At 40.5% G+C, this 19,784-nt stretch overlaps 1 protein-coding gene and 1 pseudogene across 1 annotated transcript; one reads left to right on the top strand and one right to left on the bottom strand.

Moving 5' to 3' along the window:
- Positions 1-6,157: 6,157 nt before the first annotated feature.
- LOC111544508 lies at positions 6,158-7,771 on the top strand (annotated as a pseudogene).
- Positions 7,772-17,177: 9,406 nt separating this feature from the next.
- SPZ1 (spermatogenic leucine zipper 1) lies at positions 17,178-18,909 on the bottom strand. Its single transcript, XM_023215078.2, has one exon. The coding sequence runs from the start codon at positions 18,682-18,684 to the stop codon at positions 17,554-17,556; it is 1,131 nt and encodes a 376-aa protein (XP_023070846.2). The 5' UTR covers positions 18,685-18,909; the 3' UTR covers positions 17,178-17,553.
- Between the last annotated feature and the right edge of the window lie 875 nt (positions 18,910-19,784).

The raw sequence follows: 19,784 nt of genomic DNA, 5'->3' as shown, positions 1-19,784 counted from the left end.
AATTGCTTGAAGCCGCGAGGTGGAGGTTGCAGTGAGTGGAGGTTGCACCACTGCACTCCAGCCTTGGTGACAGAGCGAGACTCTGTCTAAAAATAAAATAAAATAAATTTCTATCTCAAAAAACTAGAAAAGGAGAGTAAAATAAGCCCAAAGCAAGCAGAAGGAAAGAAATAATGAAGAATAGAAATGAATAAAACTGAAAACAGAAAAAAAAAATCAACAACAAAAAAACTAGTTCTTTAAAAAGATGAATAAAATTGACAAACCCCTAGCAAGACCAACAGGGGAAAAAAGTAGAGGAGATGCAAATTGCTACTAATATTAGGAATTAAACAGGGGATATAACTGCAGACCTTGCAGACGTTGAAAAGTTAATAACAGCATAACACAAACAACTCTACACACAGAAATTTGACAACTTAGATAAATTAGCCAATTCCTTGAAAAAAACAAACTACTTTGGGAGCAGTTGCTCACACCAGTAATTACAGCACTTTGGGAGGCCAAGGCAGGAGGATCGTATGAGGCCAGGAGTTTGAGACCAGCCTGGGCAACGTGGGGAAACCCGTCTACGAAAACTTTAAAAAAAAATTAGCAGGCCATGGTGGCACGTGCCTGTAGTCCCAGTTACTCAGAAGGCTAAGGATCACTTGAGCCCAAGAGATCGAGGCTACGGTGAGCCGTGATCACACCACTGCACTCCAGCCTGGGTGACAGGGCAAGACCCTGTCTAAAAAAAACCCACACAAACTATCACAATTCATCGAATATTAGATAGATTATTTAAATAGTCCTATAGCTAATAAGGAAGTTAAATTCATAACTTAAAATTGTCAGGCCCAAATAGTCTTCACCAGAGAATTCTACCAATGTTTAAAGAAGAATTAACACCAATTCTTCTCAATCTCTTCTAGAAATTAGAAACGAAAGAAACACTTTCCAATTCATTTTTTGTCAATTCATTTCTAAAAATCAATGTTACCTTAATACCAAAACCAGACAAAGACAGAAAAGAAAACTACAGACCAATATCCCTTATAAATGTAAAATCACACATTCCTATCAAAACATTAAGCAAACAGAATTCAGCAATATACAAAATTATTCCACTACAACAAACTGGTTTATTTTGGGGATTCAAAGCTGGTTCAATATTTTAAAATCTATCTATATGATCTACCATATTAACAGGCTAAATTTAAAAAATTACATGATCATATCAATTCATGTAGAAAAAGTACTTGAAAAAATTCAAGGCAGGGTATAGTGGCTCACACCTGTAATTCCAACACTTTGGGAGATTGAGGCAGGAGGATCACCTGAGACCAGGAGTTTGAGACCAGCCTGGCCAATGTAGTGAGACCCTGTCTCTACAAAAAATAAAAAATTAGGCAGGTATGATTGTGCACACCTGTAATCCCAGATATTCAGGGGGCTGAGCAGGGAGGATTGCTTGAGCCCAGGAATTCCAGGCTGTAATGAGCTATGATTGTACCACTGCACTCCAACCTGAGCAACAGAGGAAGACCCTGTCTTTAAAACACAAACACAAAACAGTCAACACTTATTCCTTTTTAAAAAGTCTCAGAAATCTGGCAATAGAGAAAAACTTTCCTACTTGATAAAGAATATCTATTAAGAAGTACAGTTAACCCATATTTAATGGTAAAAGATGGAATGCTTTTCCACGAAGATTGGGGGCAAGGTAAGGATGTCCACTTTTACCACTCTTGTTCAATGTACTACTGGAAATAGATGATTTCCCAAAATTCATACATAGAATATCTTTTTTTTTTTTTTTTTTTTTTTTTTTTTTTTGTTGAGACGGAGTCTCGCTCTATCACCCAGGCTGGAGTGCAGTGGCCGGATCTCAGCTCACTGCAAGCTCCGCCTCCCGGGTTCCTGCCATTCTCCTGCCTCAGCCTCCTGAGTAGCTGGGACTACAGGAGCCCACCACCTCGCCCGGCTAGATTTTTGTATTTTTTTAGTAGAGACGGGGTTTCACATCCTGTTAGCCAGGATGGTCTCGATCTCCTGACCTCGTGATCCGCCCGTCTCGGCCTCCCAAAGTGCTGGGATTACAGGCTTGAGCCACCGCGCCCGGCCACATAGAATATCTTTTTAAAAATCTGAAACTTCAATGGTAAAAACACACAAATAATCCTTAGAAGATGAGCAAAAGAGACATAAAGAGACATTAGTCTACTGAAGAGAATAAGTGGGTAGCAAATCAACCCACAGAAAAATGTTCATCATTAGTCATTAGAGAAATGCAAGTTAAAACCACAATGAGATGTCACTACTCATCACTATTAGAAAGGATAAAATTAAAAGTAATGGCTGGGCATGGTGACTCATACCTATAATCCCAGCACTTTGGGAGACCAAGGCAGGAGGGTCACTTGAGCCCAGGAGTTTGAGACCAGCCATGGTAACATAGTGAGAGCCTGTCTATACAAAAATTAGCCATGCGTGGTGGCATGCACCTGTGGTCCCAGCTTCTTAGGAGGCTGAGGTGGGAGGATTGCTTGAGCCTGGGAGATTGAGGCTGCAGTGAGCCATAATTGCACTACTGCACTACAGCCTTAGCTTCAGAGCAAGGTGTTGTCAAAGAAAGAAAGAAAAAAAGAAAAGAAAAGACAACCAATAAAAACTGAACATGCAGCTAACATACAACCTAGAAATTGCATTCCTGGCTTTTATCCCAGAGAAATAAAGACATGTTAACACAAAAACTTATAAGTACATGTTTATAACAACTTTATTTGTAATAGCTGAACAATAGAAATCATCCAGATCTCTTTCAATGGGTGAGTGGTTAAATAGTGGTACATTTATGCTATGGAATATTATTCAGCAATCAAAAGGGACATTTTCTTTTTTAAATTGATGGGAAAGAGGCTAGTGTAGTGCTGGCATTCTCTCTCCATTTTTTCTTTTGGCGACATGGTCTTGCTCTGTCACCCAGGCTGGAGTGCAGTGGTACAATCACAACTTACTGCAGCCTTAAACTCCTAGGCAATGAAATGATCCTTCTGCTGAATTGCTTGAGCAGCCTGGCAGTCAGAGATTGCAGTGAGCCAAGATTGTGCCATTGTACTCCAGCCTGACCAACAGAGTGAGACTCTGTCTCAAAAAAAAAGAAAAAAAAAAAAAAAAGAAATGATCCTCCTGCCTCAGCCTCCCAAATAGTTGGGACTACAGGCACATGCCAACATGCCTGGTTAGTTTTTTAAAAAACATTTTGTAGTGACTGGGTCTCACTGTGTTGCATAGACTGGTGAACTCTTGGCCTCAAGAGATCCTCCTGCCTCAGTCTCCCAAAGCACTGGGATTTTAGGTGTGAGCCTCCATGCTTGGCACAAGTATAGGTTTTTAATAGGAATTTTAGTTCTCAGTTATAAGAAAAATATGTTATATAACACTAGCCTGCTAGTGAGTATTCATTCCCATTCCAGATCTTCACTAGCAAGTGGCATGGTCTTAGACAAATGACTTGACCTCTCTTTGCTTCAGTTACTCTGTCAAATAGGTAGATTGGAACAGTGACAGGTGACCAAGAACCCACAATTCTACCCTGAGTGGAATTTCCATCAGTTTACTGTAATATATTGAATTATTTTCTTTTTTACTGCTTTTCACTTAAAATTTTTCTTTTTAAAAATTCACATTTACATTATTTATATTTTGATTAAAATATTAATTTACTTGTTGCAGAAACACAATTTTATGACACAAATAAACATTTAAAACAATTGCCCAATTTGAGGCTCTAAATTTTTAGACATTTCCACATGTTGGCTGATGTATGGAAGAGATTTTCTATTTTATTAGAAATTTAATTGAATAATAATAATTTCTTTTTTCTTTTTTTTTTTTTTTTTGTTTTGTTTTTTTGAGACGGAGTCTCGCTCTGCCGCCCAGGCTGGAGTGCGGTGGCGCGATCTCGGCTCACTGCAAGCTCCACCTCCCGGGTCCCCGCCATTCTCCTGTCTCAGCCTCCCGAGTAGCTGGGACTACAGGCGCCGCCACCTCGCCCGGCTAATTTTTTGTGTTTTTAGTAGAGACGGGGTTTCGCCGTGCTAGCCAGGATGGTCTCGATTTCCTGACCTCGTGATCCGCCCGCCTCGGCCTCCCAAAGTGCTGGGATTACAGGCGTGAGCCACCGTGCCCAGCCTTCTTTTTTCTTTTTTTGAGACAAGGTCTCACTTTGTCATCCAAACTGGAGTGCAGTGGCGCCATCTCAGCTCACTGCAGCCTCAACCTCCAGGTTCAAGCGATCCTCCTGACTCAGCCCCCTAAGTAGCTGGAACTACAGGCACATGCTACCATGCCCAGCTAATTTTTTGTAGTGATGGGGTTTCACCATGTTGCCCAGGCTGGTCTCAAACTCTTGAGCTCAAGCAATCCACCCACTTTAGCCTCCCAAAGTGTTAGGATTACAGGCGTGAGCCACATGCCTGGCCAATAATAATAATTTATTTACAATAATTTATCTTTGTGTATTGAAGCATCCATTTTATAAACTGAAAGAAAAATCTTTTATAGTTCTGGACAGTTTTTAAATGGAATAATATGGTTATGTCTGGTTTTAATGTGAGATGAATTGAAAAAGACATGTTTTTTAAAAAAAATAGCACACCCTTCATGTTTAGTGGTGAAAGAGTAGGAAGAAATTTTTTTCCTTTACTAAAGAAATATCAATTAAACTTAAAATATTAGGTCATTTGCTCTAGTGATTTTACAATCTCAAATGGAAACAGATATTAGCCTGGGGGTCAGATGGGGCAAGGATAGACATCTCAGGTAATATTTTCAATGCTATGGCGATTTTAGAGATGTTTTTCTATGCACTTGCCTAGAGCAGAATAAATATATAAGTCTAGCAGTTTAAATATGTACCTTAAAACTCTACCAACTTAAAATGCAAACAGCTGTTGTAATGCAATAGAAAAATAATCCAATTTTTTAAATGGGCGAGAGGCTTGAAATGTCACTTCACAAATGTATATAAAAGGCTAAAAAGCATATGCAAAAATATTCAGCATGCTAGGCACACTGGTGCATGCCTATAGTCCCAGCTACTTGGGAGGCTGAAGTGGGAGGCAGGAGGCTCGCTTGAGTCCAGGAGTTCAAGACTAGCCTGGGTAACATAGTGACGCCCTGTCTTAAAACAAAACAAAACAAAAAACCAAAAAGTTTCATTTTAAAAAAAAGTTCAGCATCATTAGTCCTTAGAGAAATGAAAATGGAATCCAAAATGAGATATCTCTACACATCCACTAGATTAACTAAAAGTAGGAGATTGACAACACCAAGAATTGACAAGGATTTAGGTAACAAACTCTCATACATTGCTAGTGAGAGTGTAAAATGGTACACCATTTTGGAAAACAGCCTCACAAGTTCTTACCATGTGACCCAGCAGTTACATTCCTAAGTATATACTCAAGAGAAACAAACAAACAAAAAATGTCCACATAAAGACTTGTACCTAAATGTTCACAGTGGCTTAATTCATAATATAGCCCAAAACTAAAAAGAACCCAAATGTCCATCAGCAGGGAAATGAATAAATTGTTATCTATTCACACAATGAGAATTACTGATATACACAACAACAGGGATGAAGTTAAAAACATTCAGCTGAGTGAAAAAAAAAACCCAGACTAAAAAGAGTCATATAATGTGATTCCATTTCTATTAAGCTTTGTAACTGTTAAACTTAACCTATAATTGATAGAAATCAGATTAGTAATTGCCTGGGACAGGGAGTGGAAAAGAGGCATAAGAGATGTTTCCATGGTAAAGGAAATGTTTACTATTTATTTATTTATTTTGTTTTTTTGAGATGGAGTTTCGTTCTTGTTGCCCAGGCTGGAGTGCAATGGCGCAATCTCGGCTCACTGCAACTTCCACCTCCCAGGTTCAAGTGATTCTCCTGTCTCAGCCTCCTGAGTAGCTGGGATTACAGGCGCCCGCCACCATGCCCAGCTAATTCTTTGTGTTTTTAGTAGAGATGGGGTTTCACCATGTTGGCCAGGCTGGTCTCGAACTTCTGACCTCAGGTGATCCACCAGCCTCGGCCTCCCAAAGTGCTGGTATTACAAGCGTCAGCCACCGTGCCCGGCCTGGAAATGTTTACTATCTTAACTATGGTAGTGAAGGTTACATAAGACCACACATTTAAATAGATGTGTTTTACTTTATGTAAATTATAACTCAATAAGGTTGGTCTCACACACACACACACACACACACACACACACACACACACACACACACATATACACGCACGCGCGCGCGCGCCACAAAGTATCACACGGGGCTGCCTCGCCTGGGCACTGATACCTGAACGTTGAGCGCGAGCCCGCGGAGATGAACGCTTTAACTAAGGTGAAGCTGATCAACGAGCTGAATGAGGGAGAGGTTAAGCTTGGGGTGGCCGATAAGGTGTCCTGGCACTCCGAGTACAAGGACAGCACCTGGATCTTCCTGGGAGGGCTTCCTTATGAACTGACTGAAGGGGACATCATCTGTGTATTCTCACAATATGGGGAGATTGTTAACATTAATCTTGTGCGGGACAAGAAGACTGGGAAATCCAAAGGATTCTGTTTCCTCTGCTATGAAGACCAGAGGAGCACGATTCTGGCCGTTGACAATTTTAATGGGATCAAGATCAAAGGAAGAACTATCCGAGTGGATCATGTGTCTAACTATCGGGCTCCTAAGAACTCGGAAGAAATGGATGATGTGACCAAAGAGCTCCACAAGGGCTCCCGTGGGGCTCATACCTACTCGTCGAGTTTGTCTGAGAGCTCTGAAGACGAAAAACCAACAAAAAAGCACAAGAAGGAGAAAAAGGAAAAAAAGAAAAGAAAGAAAGAAAAAGAGAAAACTGATCGGTTGGTACAGGAAGAGCAACCATCCTCTTTGTCACCCAGAAGCAAGACCGTAAAGGAAAAAGATGACCCTGGCCCTAAGCAGCACAGCAGCAAGAACTCGGAGAGAGCTCAGAAGTCACAGCCCAGGGAGAGGCAGAAGCTCCCTGAGGCCAGGACTGCCTACTATGGTGGAGTAGAGGACAGAGAGAGGCAGCAGCAGCAGGAGAAACCCAAGCACGAGCACAAGTCCTCAAGTGGGAGGGAGGCAAGAGAAGAAACCACCAGGGATAGGGACAGAGGGCGGAGCTCAGTCACATTTTCTAGCCGGTACAACGCGCATTCCGAAGGGTATAGTCGTAGAACTCGAAGTAGGAGCCGAGATAAATCCCATAGGCATAAAAAAAGCCGGCGCTCCTGGGAGTGAGAATCTTCGAATCCCAGTGACCGTAGGCGTCACTGAAGACTGTGCAGCTGCTCAGTAGATTTGGAAATAATTACGTTTTTTAAATGCAGTAAAATTCAATTGGGTTGTTACTATTTTTGTATCTAAAACTTTTGGGGTTGGATTCTTTTAATCCCTTGAGCATTAGAGTCATTGAGAGGGCTGCAGTTTCAACAGCTAGATATCCTGGATATTTTTTGCACCATCCATTGTCCTTGTACCAGAGTATGTGTCCTAAATTTTGGTTCATAAGTATGGCTTTTGAACCCATAGACCCCAGTTGAAGATGGAATTTTCAGGGAAGGGAAAATACCAGATAATTCTATTATTCTAGTCTTTGTGTTGGATGTTAGGAGCCCAGCATCACAGGACCTTTCCAGTTACTAGTTTTGGACAGCTTGATGGGAATAAATGGGTTAGGAATTATTATTATTATTATTATTATTATTATTATTGAGACAGAGTTTCACTCTTGTAGCCCAGGCTGGAGTGCAATGGCGCAATCTTGGCTCACTGCAACCTCTGCTTCCCGGGATCAAGTGATTCTCCTGCCTCAGCCTCCCAAGTAGCTAGGATTACAAGCACCTGCCACCACTCCCAGCTAATTTTTTGTATTTTTAGTAGAGACGGGGATTTTGCCATGTTGGCCAGACTGGTCTCGAACTCCTGACCTCAGGTGATCCACCCGCCTCAGCCTCTCAAAGTGCTGGGATTACAGGCATGGGCTGCCGCGCCCGGCTGGGTTAGGATTTTAAAGATCAACCGGCTACATGCCCGAACCCTTCTATTAAAAAAAAATTTTAATGTCTTTTTCATTAAAACTTTGATTAAAAAACAAAAACAACAAGTATCGGCTTGTGAATCAGACGTGGGCGGATCACGAGGTCAAGAGATTGAGACCTGCCCGGTGGGCGCCTGTAATCCCAGCACTTTGGGAGGCTAAGGCAGGCAGATCACCTGAGGTCAGGAGTTTGAGACCAGCCTGGCCAACATGGAGAAACCCCATCTTTAATAAAAATGCAAAATTAGCCATGCGTGGTGGTGCATGCCTGTAATCCCAGCTACTCAGGAGGCTGAGGCAGGAGAATTGCTTGAACCCGGGAGGTGGAGGTTGCAATGAGTCGAGATCGTGCCATTGCACTCCTGGGCAATAAGAGTGAAAATCTGTCTCAAAAAAAAAAAAAAAAAAAAAAAGAGATCGAGACCATCCTGGCCAACTTGATTTAGTAGTCTCTACTAAAAATACAAAAATTAGCCAGGTGTGGTGGTGCACACCTATAGTCCCAGTTATTCGGGTGGCTGAGGCAGGAGAATCGCTTGAACCTGGGAGGCGGAGGTTGCAGTGAGCCGAGATCATGCCACTGCACTCCAGCCTGGGCAACAGAGCAAGACTCTGTCTCAAAAAAAAAAAAAAAAAAAAGGTATCACAGGGGACTATGCATCCTTATAATATCTGAAATACACAAATAAATGACTTGAAATATTTTGAAATTAAGTGGAAAAAAGTATTACAAATTACTGGCAAGTATTTCATTTGTTAACCAGAGCCAACAACTAGATTTCGCTTCCAGGACACACTTTCCAGTGGAAACTTTTAAGAAGCCAAACATCACTTGGCAATAAAATAAGAGTATTAAAAAAAACCCTTATAACAAGTTAAAGCTCATGTGCTGATAACAAATGCATGAACTCAGAAGATTTCAAGGCAGATACTAGAACTAATGACTGGAAGCAGGCTAAGAAAATTAGATTGTTGAGTAGTTGCTTTTCAGAAACAAGAATTGTGCTAGGTAAACAAGATGCCACTATACCTACAATGCTTCCCTTGAAAACACCCACATCCTATCATAATGGAGCTTACAGGTACATTTGATGCACATGTTAGAAGTGCTAATATAACTTTTTAAAAAATAGCTACTTAGGAGGCTGAGGCAGAAGAATGGCATGAACCCGGGAGGCAGAGCTTGCAGTGAACCGAGATCACGCCACTGCACTCCAGCCTTGGCGACAAAGTGAGACTGCATCTCAAAAATAAATTAATAAAGAAAAAACTTAGTGTTTTTTTTTTAAATTTCTGAACACTTAGTATTCAGAAAACACTATTGGAAAAACTAAATCTGACTATAAATGATACCAATATATTTTGAATACAGTGACTGGTTAAAATTGCTTTTTTTTTTTTTTTTTTTTTTAGGAGTCTCCCTTAACAAAAAGAAGAAAAAACACCTGACTTTAAAAATATGTTAAGGCAGGCACGGCGGCTCAGGCCTGTAATCCTAGCACTTTGGGAGGCTGAGGTGTGTGGATCACCTGAGGTCAGGAGTTTGAGACCAGCCTGGACAACATGGGGAAAGCCTGTCTCTACTGAAAATACAAAGATTAGTCAGGTGTGGTGGTGGGCACCTGTAGTCCCAGCTACTCAGGTGGCTGAGGTGGGAGAATCACTTGAACTTGGGAGGCGGAGGTTGTAGTGAGCTGAGATCATGCCACTGCACTGCAGTCTGGGTGACAGAGCAAGACTCCGTCTCAGAAAAACATAAATAAATAAAATTTAAAAAAATAAAAATATGTTAAAATATTGAGTATTTTACTCTTAATGAAAATGTATAATAAGAAAGACAACAAGAAATGCTAAATACTACTGTTGCAAAAATAATTTTGTAACTAATATTCATTTAAGGTATGTAAAACTTTAGGTGGTTAGCTTTATGAAAGTTCTTCATCTGAAGTTTTGAAATTTCTTTTTTTAAATTTATTTATTTTTATTATACTTTATGTTCTAGGGTACATGTGCACCACATGCAGGTTGTTACCTATGTATACATGTGCCATGTTGGTGTGCTGCACCCATTAACTCGTCATTTGTATTAGGTATATCTCCTAATGCTATCCCTCCCTCCTCCCAAGTTTTCAAATTTCTCAGAATTTTCCTTTGATTAATTAGGTATCATAATTGACATCAGTCCAAAGTTCTGACAAAAGATGTCAAAACATCTCTCCACGCTGGTACATGTAAATTTGGTTTATTCATTTTATTCATTAAAATTACATTACTTATTTAAATTAGATTACTTTTCATAACTATATCCCCGCAAAAGATAAACAACTAAATGAAAATCCCAATTTAGCATTCCTCATAAAGGTGCCAGGGCTACCCAGTGGGGAAAGTGCATTGTCTTCAATAAATAGTGTTGGGAAAACTGGAGGTCTATATGCAAAGGAATGAAGCTGGACTATTACATTATATACAAAAATTAAGTAAAAATGGATTAGAGATCTAAATGTAAGACCTAAAACACAAAACTCCTAGAAGACAATATAGCAGGAAAGCTTCCAGACATTGGATTTGACAATGATTTCTTGAATGTGACACCAAAGCACAGGGAAGAAAAGTGAACATAGACAAATGGGACTACACCAAACTGAAAAACTTCTGTGTATCAAAAGAAGCAACTAACAGAGTAACAAGGAAACCTATGGAATGAGGAAAAATATTTGCAAGTCATGTATTGGATAAGGGGTTAATACCCAGAGTATATAAGGAAGTCCTGTAACTCAATACTACCAACAAGAAATAACCTGATTAAAATTGAGCAAAGGACTTAAATACACAGTTCTACAAAGAAGATGTTTTAAAAATCACCATGGTAAAATGTGCTCAACATCAATAATCGTAAGAGAAATGCAGTTTGCATTTGCAATTTGTCATCTTACACCCATTAGGATGGCTACCATCAAAAGAACAGAAGGCTAGGAACAGTGGCTCATGCCTATAATCCCAGCACTTCGGGAGGCTGAGGGGAGAGGGCTGCTTGAGCCTAGGAGTTCAAGACTACAGCGAACTACAATTGAGCCACTGCACCCTGGGCAACAGTGCAAGACCCTGTCTCTTAAAAAAAAAAACAGAAAATAATAAATGTTGGCAAGAATCTGGAGAAATTGCACTGCTGGTGGGAATATAAAATGGTGCAACCATTATGGAAAACAATATGTAGATTGTTCAAAAAATTAAAAATAGAATTACCATAGGATCCAGCAATCTCACTTCTGGGCAGATACCCAGAATAATTCAAAGCTGGACTTTGAAGAGATACTTGCATACCTATGTTCATTATAGGATTATTCACAATAGCCAAGAGGTAGAAGCAAACCAGGTGTCCATCAGTGTTTGAACGAATAAAGAAAATGTGGTGTATACATGCAATGGAATATTAAGGAGTCTCAAATAGAAGGAAATCCTGCAATATGCAATAATGTGGATGAACCTGGAGGACATTATGCTAAGTGAAATAATCTAGTCACAAAAAGACAAATACTATGATTCCATTCATATTAATTATCTAAAATAGTCAAAATTATAGAAACAAAGTAGAAAGGGAAAAGGAAGAATTAGTGTTTAATGGGCATAGAGTGTGAGTTTTACAAGATAAAAAAGGTTATAGAGATCCGTTGCACAATAATGTGAAAATGAATATACTTAACACTACTGAACTGTATACTTAAAAATGGTTAAGATGAGCTAGGCACAGTGGCACATACCTTTAATCCTAGCTACTTAGGAGGCTGAGGTGGGAGAATACTTTGAATCCAGGAGTTCAAGACCAGCCTGGGCAACATAGCAAGACCTCATCTCAAAATAAAAATAAAACAAAAATTTAAAAAATAAAAAAAAATTATTTAAATAGTTAAGATGGTAAATTTAATGTTGTATATTGTTTTACCACAATAAAAGAAAAAGAAATTGAAAAAAATGCAACAAAACAACTTTTAAAAAGGGAAATCAAGAAGGGGCCAGAAATCGTTGAAATGGAATACTAAAAATAACGAAGATTAATGAAGCCAAAATCTAGGTTTTGTTAAAGATTAACAGGATACTTCAAGAAAAAGGGAGAAGAAATAAACAAAATAGGGTCTTTTCCTAGAAAAATCTGAGGACCACTGAACCGTACTTTCTCTTAAATTGGAAAAACCAATTAATCTTTAAAATCAAAGCAAAATGCACATATCAGTATCTAATTCCTCATAAACTGAGGCTTTCTAACAGACCAGTACAAACCAAAGCAATATATGCTTCCCTGTGAGAGAAAATTTAATTAAATATGGATTAGTGGTCAGTAGTTTCCGCTGGAAGAGTGTGTGATTGTTAGAAAAGAAAAACAGTCAACTGGCTGTGACACTCCAATGATGATTTGCCTGAGGCCTTTCTTTATTAAGGTAAGAAAAATTAAAATGATTTTCTGTATCAATCAGGTTTGTAGAATAACTTTATAAAAATAATAATATTTATGTGATAATGATGATAAATCCACTCCTCTACCTCACATTAATCTAGAATAGCTGTCCTTTTAATGTAATACTTATCTTTCTTTTTACTTGCAACACACCAATGACCCCAACTTCCGGATATCCTGTGTGCTTGGGTTTTTGGCTATTGTTCCCTTTCTTTTTAGCCAGGCTTGCTTCTGATTAGTTTCTGATTCTCTCATTTAATCTGTTCCCACTTCCCAGAAAGCAATAAGACCTCAGCTGAGGGAGCCAGAGAATCTTTGAACAATTTGTCCATGGTCCAAAAGAAAGTTATTATCGCCAACTTTTAAATGAAGCAACTCAGACTGAAACAAGTTGAGACTTAGATTACCTCCCTATCTGTGAAATGCTTCTTCCATTATTCCATCCTTACTTTTTATATATATAAAGTGTCTCATACTTTCTTACTGGAAAGGTTAAAAAGGGCTCAAAGCACAAACAAGCAAAAAGGGACTTGAAAACACCCATCCTACAACTTATAGACAATCGACCTAAATACCATGATGAATCTTTTTCTGGATCAATTCAAGATAAATTAAAGAAATAAATGAGAAAGACAAGAAATTAAAAGGATTTTGGAAGACTTTTATTCATGATATAAGGAAAGAGTTCTTTCTTTCTTTCTTTTTTTCTTGAAATGGAGTCTCACTCTGTCTTCCAGGTTGGAGTGCAGTGGCATGATCTTGGCTCACAGCAACCTCTGCCTCCCAGGTTCAAGCGATTCTCCTGCCTCAGCCTCCTGAGTAGCTGGGACTACAGGTGTGCGCCACCACACCCAGCTAATTTTTGTATTTTTAGTAGAGACGGGGTTTTGCCATGTTGGCCAGGCTGGTCTCGAGCTCCTGCTCTCAGGTGATCTGCCCACCTCGGCCTCCCAAAGTGCTGAGGTTACAGGCATGAGCCACCGCACCTGGCCAAGCAAACTACACAATTCTTTATTAATCAAAATGCTTGGAGAATAGTGTGGAGGGTATCTCCCTTTGAAAGAAAGACAGATGAAAAGAAGTGTGCAATTTTTTTAAGGACCCCCAATATTATTTAAGTGTGGCAATCTCTTTTTATTTCACTAAGGGCTGTAACAAGAAAGTGTTGGCTTTTAGCTTTTGAATAAAGTGATACATATTCCAAACATAGAAAGCAATGTTGGTTTGGAGTAGGGAGCAGCATTTCAGTTATCATTTTGGTACTTCCAACATATGAAAATCTCTTATACCCCTGCTACAGGTATAATAGAACCTGTGGTGGAGATTGTGATTGTCTTCGTTGGGTTTTTAATACTCTTTATGTTGCCCTGAATGCATACATGAAGTTTTTGCAGCAGAGACAGATTGTTATAATAATTACTGTGCTAGATTCCCTTGTCCTAGTTCTTATCCCTGGGGGCATGCGATGAGAACCAGATGTCACCCTCTATGAGGTCTGTACTGTAAGTGAGGAATTCTGGGAAAATGAAACTGAGCATTTATATAGAAGAGAAAGACAGCTGTCCTCCTCCCCTTCTAAAAGGAGAGAGAAAAAAGGCGGGGCACGATGGTTCACGCCTGTAATCCTAGCACTTTGGGAGGCCAAGGCGGGTGGTTCACCCAAGGTCAGGAGTTCAAGACCAGCCTGACCAACATGGAGAAACCCTGTCTCTACTAAAAATACAAAGTTAGTTGGGCATGATGGTGGGTTCCCATAATCCCAGCTACTTGGGAGGCTGAGGCAGGAGAATCACTTGAACCTGGGAGGCAGAGGTTGCGGTGAGCCAAGATTGCACCATTGCACTCTATCCTGGGCAACAAGAGCGAAACTCGGTCTCAAAAAAAAAAACAAAAGAGAGAGAGAGAAAAAAAAAACCTTTACCCCTGGAAGGCAAGATGGAGAGGATCCTGGGTTCTCACTCCAACTTTTTGATTGATTGATTGATTGATTGATTGATTGAGACAGGGCTCACTCTGTCCCCTAGGCTGGAGTGCAGTGGCATGATCATGGCTCATTGCAGCCTCAACCTCCCAGGCTCAAGCAATCTATCTCAGCCTCCCAAGTAGCTGACACTACAAGCGTGTGCTGTCATGCCTGGCTAATTTTTGTAGAGATGGGGTCTCCCTATGTTGCCCAGGCTGGTCTCAAACTCCTGGGTTCAAGCAATCCTCCCACCTTAGCCTCCTGAGTAGCTGAGACTACAGGTGTGCCCCACTATGCCTGACTAATTTTTGTATTTTTTGTAGAGATAGGGGTCTCATTACATTGCCCAGGCTGGTCTCAAACTCCTGACCTCAAGTGATCCACCTTCCTCAGCCTCTCAAAGTGCTGGGATTACAGGCATGAGCCACTGTGCCCAGCCTCTCTGTCAATTTTCTCTGGGTCATCTATATGGTTCTATCTTCAAGTTCATAGAATCTTTTCTCTGACATCTATATTTTGCTATTGAGTACATTCGGTGAGGCTATATTACTTATATTTTTCAGTTCCATAATTTCCACTTATGTCTCTTTTATATTTATTTGCTGATACTTTCTACTTTTTCATTTGTTTCATGTTTGTAACTGTTCATAGAAGCTTTTTCTTTTTTTTGAGATGGAGTTTCCCTCTTGTTGCCCAGGCTGGAGTGAAATGGTACGATCTTGGCTCACTGCAACCTCTGCCTCCTGGGTTCAAGCGATTCTCCTGCCTCAGCCTCCTGAGTAACTGGGATTACAGGCATGTGCCATGATGCCCAGCTAATTTTGTATTTTTAGTAGAGACGGGGTTTCTCCATGTTGGCCAGGCTGGTCTCAAACTCCCAACCTCAGGTGATCTGCCCGCCTCGGCCTCCCAAAGTGCTGGGATTGCAGGTGTGAGCCACCGTGCCCGGCCTGAAGCATTTTTATAATGACTGCTTTAAATTCCTTGTCAGATAAGTCTAGTGTCTGTGTTGTCCCATTGTTGGTATCTGTTAATTGTCTTTTCTCATTCAAGTTGAGATTTTTCTGGCTCTCAGTATAATGAGTGATTTTTCTATTGTGTCCTGGACATTTTGGGGATTGTTAGGGGATCCTGGATCTTATTAAGTCTTCTTTTTTAGTAGGGCCCTGCTGATGCTGCCAGCAGGGAAGAGGGGTAGAAATCTAGGCTACTCGTGTGGCCTCCATTTACATTCCACTCTACTGGAGGGGTTGGGGGAGGCCAGGGAAGAGCACTGTTACCATCAGGTGGAGGGCAGAACTTTAGGATCCCTACTTTTACCTCCTCTGCACCATCCCAGAAGAGTAGGGGAGGGGAGCCTCATGACTGCCAGGCAAGGATGCATGTCTAGGCTGTCTACTCAGTATTTGCTGAGGGGGATGGGGGTAGAAATATGTTTCTATACAATTTGACTGGATTAGGGCAGTTTTGTCAAAAGGTTTCTGTCTTGCCAGACTGTTCCTTTCCTCATCTGTTGGCAAAAGAAAGCAGGCTTTATGGGGGAATTTTTTTGTCTACGTGCATTGACATTTTTGGGTTGTGGACTTCTCCGGCACCCAGCTCAGAATATGTAAGAGGCAAAAAGAAAACCCAGAGAACTAAGCACCATGTTATTCCTTAAGTTTCAGGGTCCCTAGCCATTCCACTTCCTTTTCTCCACCTTTCAGAATCTTCTTATATTTACTTTATATATAATGTCCAGGGGTTTTAGCTTACCTAAAGGGAAGAATAAGGGAAAATTCATCTGCTCCATCTTTTCTGGAACCAGAAGTCCAGCTCCCTTAACAGAAGATACTGCTTTTTTCTCCCTGAGTAACACTACTGTCTATACCTGGAGGAATGGGAGAAACTTTTCCAGCAAAAATAAAATCTAGACTGGGCATGGTGGTTCATGCCTATAATCCCAGCACTTTGGGAGACCGAGGCAGGTGGATCACCTGAGGTCAGAAGTTTGAGATCAGCCTGGCCAACATGATGAAACCCCATCTCTACTAAAAAATAAGAAAAATTAGCCGGGTGTGGTGGTAGGTGCCTGTAATCCTGCAACTCAGGAGGCTGAGGCAAGAGAATCGCCTGAACCTGGGAGGTGAAGGTTGCAGTGAGCCGAGATCATGCCATTGCACTCCAGCCTGGGCAACAAGGGCAAAACTCCATCTCAAAAATAAAATAAAATAGAAAATGAAATTTAGAAATGTCTCTATTCTTCCAAACAAGTTGAGGGGGTCCTTCCCAAGGGCCTCTGCGGCCCAGTATGCCCACAGTTCACTAGTGGAGGAGCAAGGGAGGCACCTTAGAAAAAGTAGAGCCAGTGCAGATTTATAAGAGAAAAATGATTTGTTAGGGTTGGATTATCAGCATTTTTTAAATTCCCCCACATCCCACATTTCAGTGTATAATAGGAAAAGGAAACATACATTTAGAAAGGGGGCTTTAAAAGGTCACAACCAAAGCATTATGTACTTTTTTTCATTTAATTTTTTTTTTTTAGAGATGGGATCTTGCTGTGTTGCTCAGGTTTGTCTCAAACTCCTGGCCTCGAGTGATCCTCCCACCTTGGCCTCCCAAAATGCCACTGCACCTGGCCAAAAACACTATACACTTTTTTTTCCCCAGAATTCCCCCTGTCCCCAGGCAATTATTAAATAAAGAAAAAAAATTTTTCCTTGTATTCTGATTTTTATTTAGATCTTTACTTAATTGGACCTGTAACTTCTCACTCTAGGCTGTCTATCTAATAATTACAAAAAAACCAAGCAGATTGTAAAGGTGAAAAGTTATGAACCTGATGTAGACACAATGGTCATTAAAGACCCAACTTACATAACTGCTGAGGTAATGAGTAATGTAAGTGTTAATCTTCTTATTCTATAACTTTTTATTGGTTGAACCAGCAGATCTGCCCAAGGTTTGATGATTGATCATGCCTGACAAGCTGGATGTATCAGATGTAGTTTTTTAAAGATTCACCTTTTCGTCTGCTTTTGGTATTTTCTATCTTAGGCTGCTAGCTGACCTCATTTTTCCCCTAAGAGCTTTTCTTGCAACATGAATATTGAACTGGTTATTGCAAGCTTTCTTATTAAGACAAACATCCAGGCTTCTACAGGATCTGTCTTTTTTACGAAATGTACCCTTCATTTCTTGCTTGTTCTGCTTATACATTTCTACTTTGTTTGCTTCTGATGGCTTCTGATTTTTCTTGTCCTGTTTACAGTTTATTTGAATTGGCTTCTCTTGCAGAGTTTCCTGTTTCTGATGATGGAGTTCCTTGAGAATCTCTACTCTCTGCTGTAAGATTTGGCATTCATTCTCTAGCAAAGCTGCCATCAACTGCAATGAATAGGTGTCATGGCTCAGTTTCTTCACCTGTTCCTCCAGCTCATGCTTAGCTGACACTTCATTATTTGGCTGGGTTTGGAAATCAACTCCATTATTTCTGAGAGTTTCACTTACGTCTTTCTGAGATTTCTGATAGGATTTTATCAGTTCACTGAGCTCAGTATGTTGTTTACTCCAGTGTTCTGCTTCCTGTAGTAATTGCTCCATGTTGTTCCTAATTTTCATAGTTTCTTCTTGAACATTAAGGAGTCTGTTTTTTGCTTTTTCCTGACTTTGTTGAGTTTCTTTAAGGACTTTTTTTTCTTCTAAACGATTTACCAAATCTCTTGCAAAAACTTGTACTGTGTTCTCAGAGTTCTGGTTTTCCAATATCATCTCTGGTTTATGTTCATTCTCTTCTTTCTCTGGGGCTAAATTAACAGGCAGGTTTGTTGATAACATTTCATTGATTTTGTCAAGTCCTCTGATATTTTCTTTGTGGGCTGACACATCCTCAGAAATATTGGTTTCCTCAAAAAGTTCTTTTGCTTCTGTGATCTTCTCTTCAAAACCTGCCATATTTTTAAGAATATCTTTAATTTCTTTTAAGAGACTGTTAAACTTCTCTGCAGTCTGTTGTTCTGTAACTTGATGGCTGCTATTCCAGGAGGAAGGGGAAAGTGATCTAATTTCAAATAAGGCAATGGTAATCCTAGGGTCCAGAGATTCTTGATGAGGATCCGGAGTAGGGTTAAGGGTTTTGGAGATGGTGGGCATCTCAGCTGACTTCACAGAGTTGGCCATTGGGACAGAAGGAAAGCAGAAAACCTTAGAGATTCCAGGATGGACAGGTGATGTTCCTTCGTGCAAATGTGGCTGGAGATCAAGCAGAAGTCAGGAACCAAAGTTAAGGATTAAAATTGGGGAGATGATGTTTAGGTGGAAGGTGGCATCTCAGACAGCTTTTTGGGGAGGAAGGGTGGGAAAGGGGACCAGGGCTGGGGCTCCATCTCTTCTCTAGGCACCCGGTGTTTATTCTCTGGCCCTAGCAACCAGGTCTTTATTTTATCACTGCACCATTGTGGCCTATCCCTAGTGTCACAATGGAAGTCTCTTAAATTCCTGCCCAGTGACTCCTGCATCAGAATCAACCTTGAGCTACCCCTACTCCTCATGCCAGAAAGAGCTCTTCAACAGCTCTTCCCCTCAATTTCTAGGTTGCTATTCATCTCAGTCTAAATGCACTCAGTTACTTCCCTACCTCACCTCTATCCCCTCACAATCCTGACCTCAACGGCAGCATGTTTTGACCACTTAAGGGCATTGCTGAGACCAGTCCCCTCTGGTGAGGTCCCCATCCTTTCATGGCACCTACATGGCTTTATTGCTCCCATTCTAGGAGAGATGTGACTGTAAGAGAAAGTTATCCACACAAAACAAAACCCTGAGAGTGAGAGCCTTTTGTGATTTTAGGAAAATAATGTCAGGAGTCCCTCCATTCAAAAATATTCTACTGCTGCAAGAAGGGACTATCTGAATGGTTATTTATAATAGCAACACAATTACAAACTGGGACTTTTCTTGGCTTTGAATATAGGCATCCTTTAAGACAGGCTTGGCAAGCTTACTCGCAAATCATTTACATCAGTTGATAGAAAACTCTGACCATTACTTTTCACAGTAACTTATTTGGGGACTTTTTTTTTGGCTCTTTTATTGATCCTCTAAGATTTCCACACTCTACACAGTAACTTATTAAAATGACACAATTATATTTCTAAAGTGCTTGATTAGCAGGGCATGGTAGTGTCTACCTGTAGTCCCAGCTACTTGGGAGGCTGAGGCGAGAGGATCACTTGAGCCTGGGAGGCTGAGGCTGCAGTAAGCCATGACTATGCTACTTA

Source organism: Piliocolobus tephrosceles, chromosome 4, assembly GCF_002776525.5.
Source record: "Piliocolobus tephrosceles isolate RC106 chromosome 4, ASM277652v3, whole genome shotgun sequence".
Lineage (NCBI taxonomy): Eukaryota > Metazoa > Chordata > Mammalia > Primates > Cercopithecidae > Piliocolobus > Piliocolobus tephrosceles.
The sequence above is the reverse complement of the archived record's forward strand: the minus strand, read 5'-3'. Positions and strand labels throughout refer to the sequence as shown.

Coding starts and splice junctions, on each gene's coding strand:
- SPZ1 (XM_023215078.2), bottom strand. CDS start 18,684: ATGGCCAACTCTGTGAAGTCAGCTGAGATGCCCACCATCTCCAAAACC.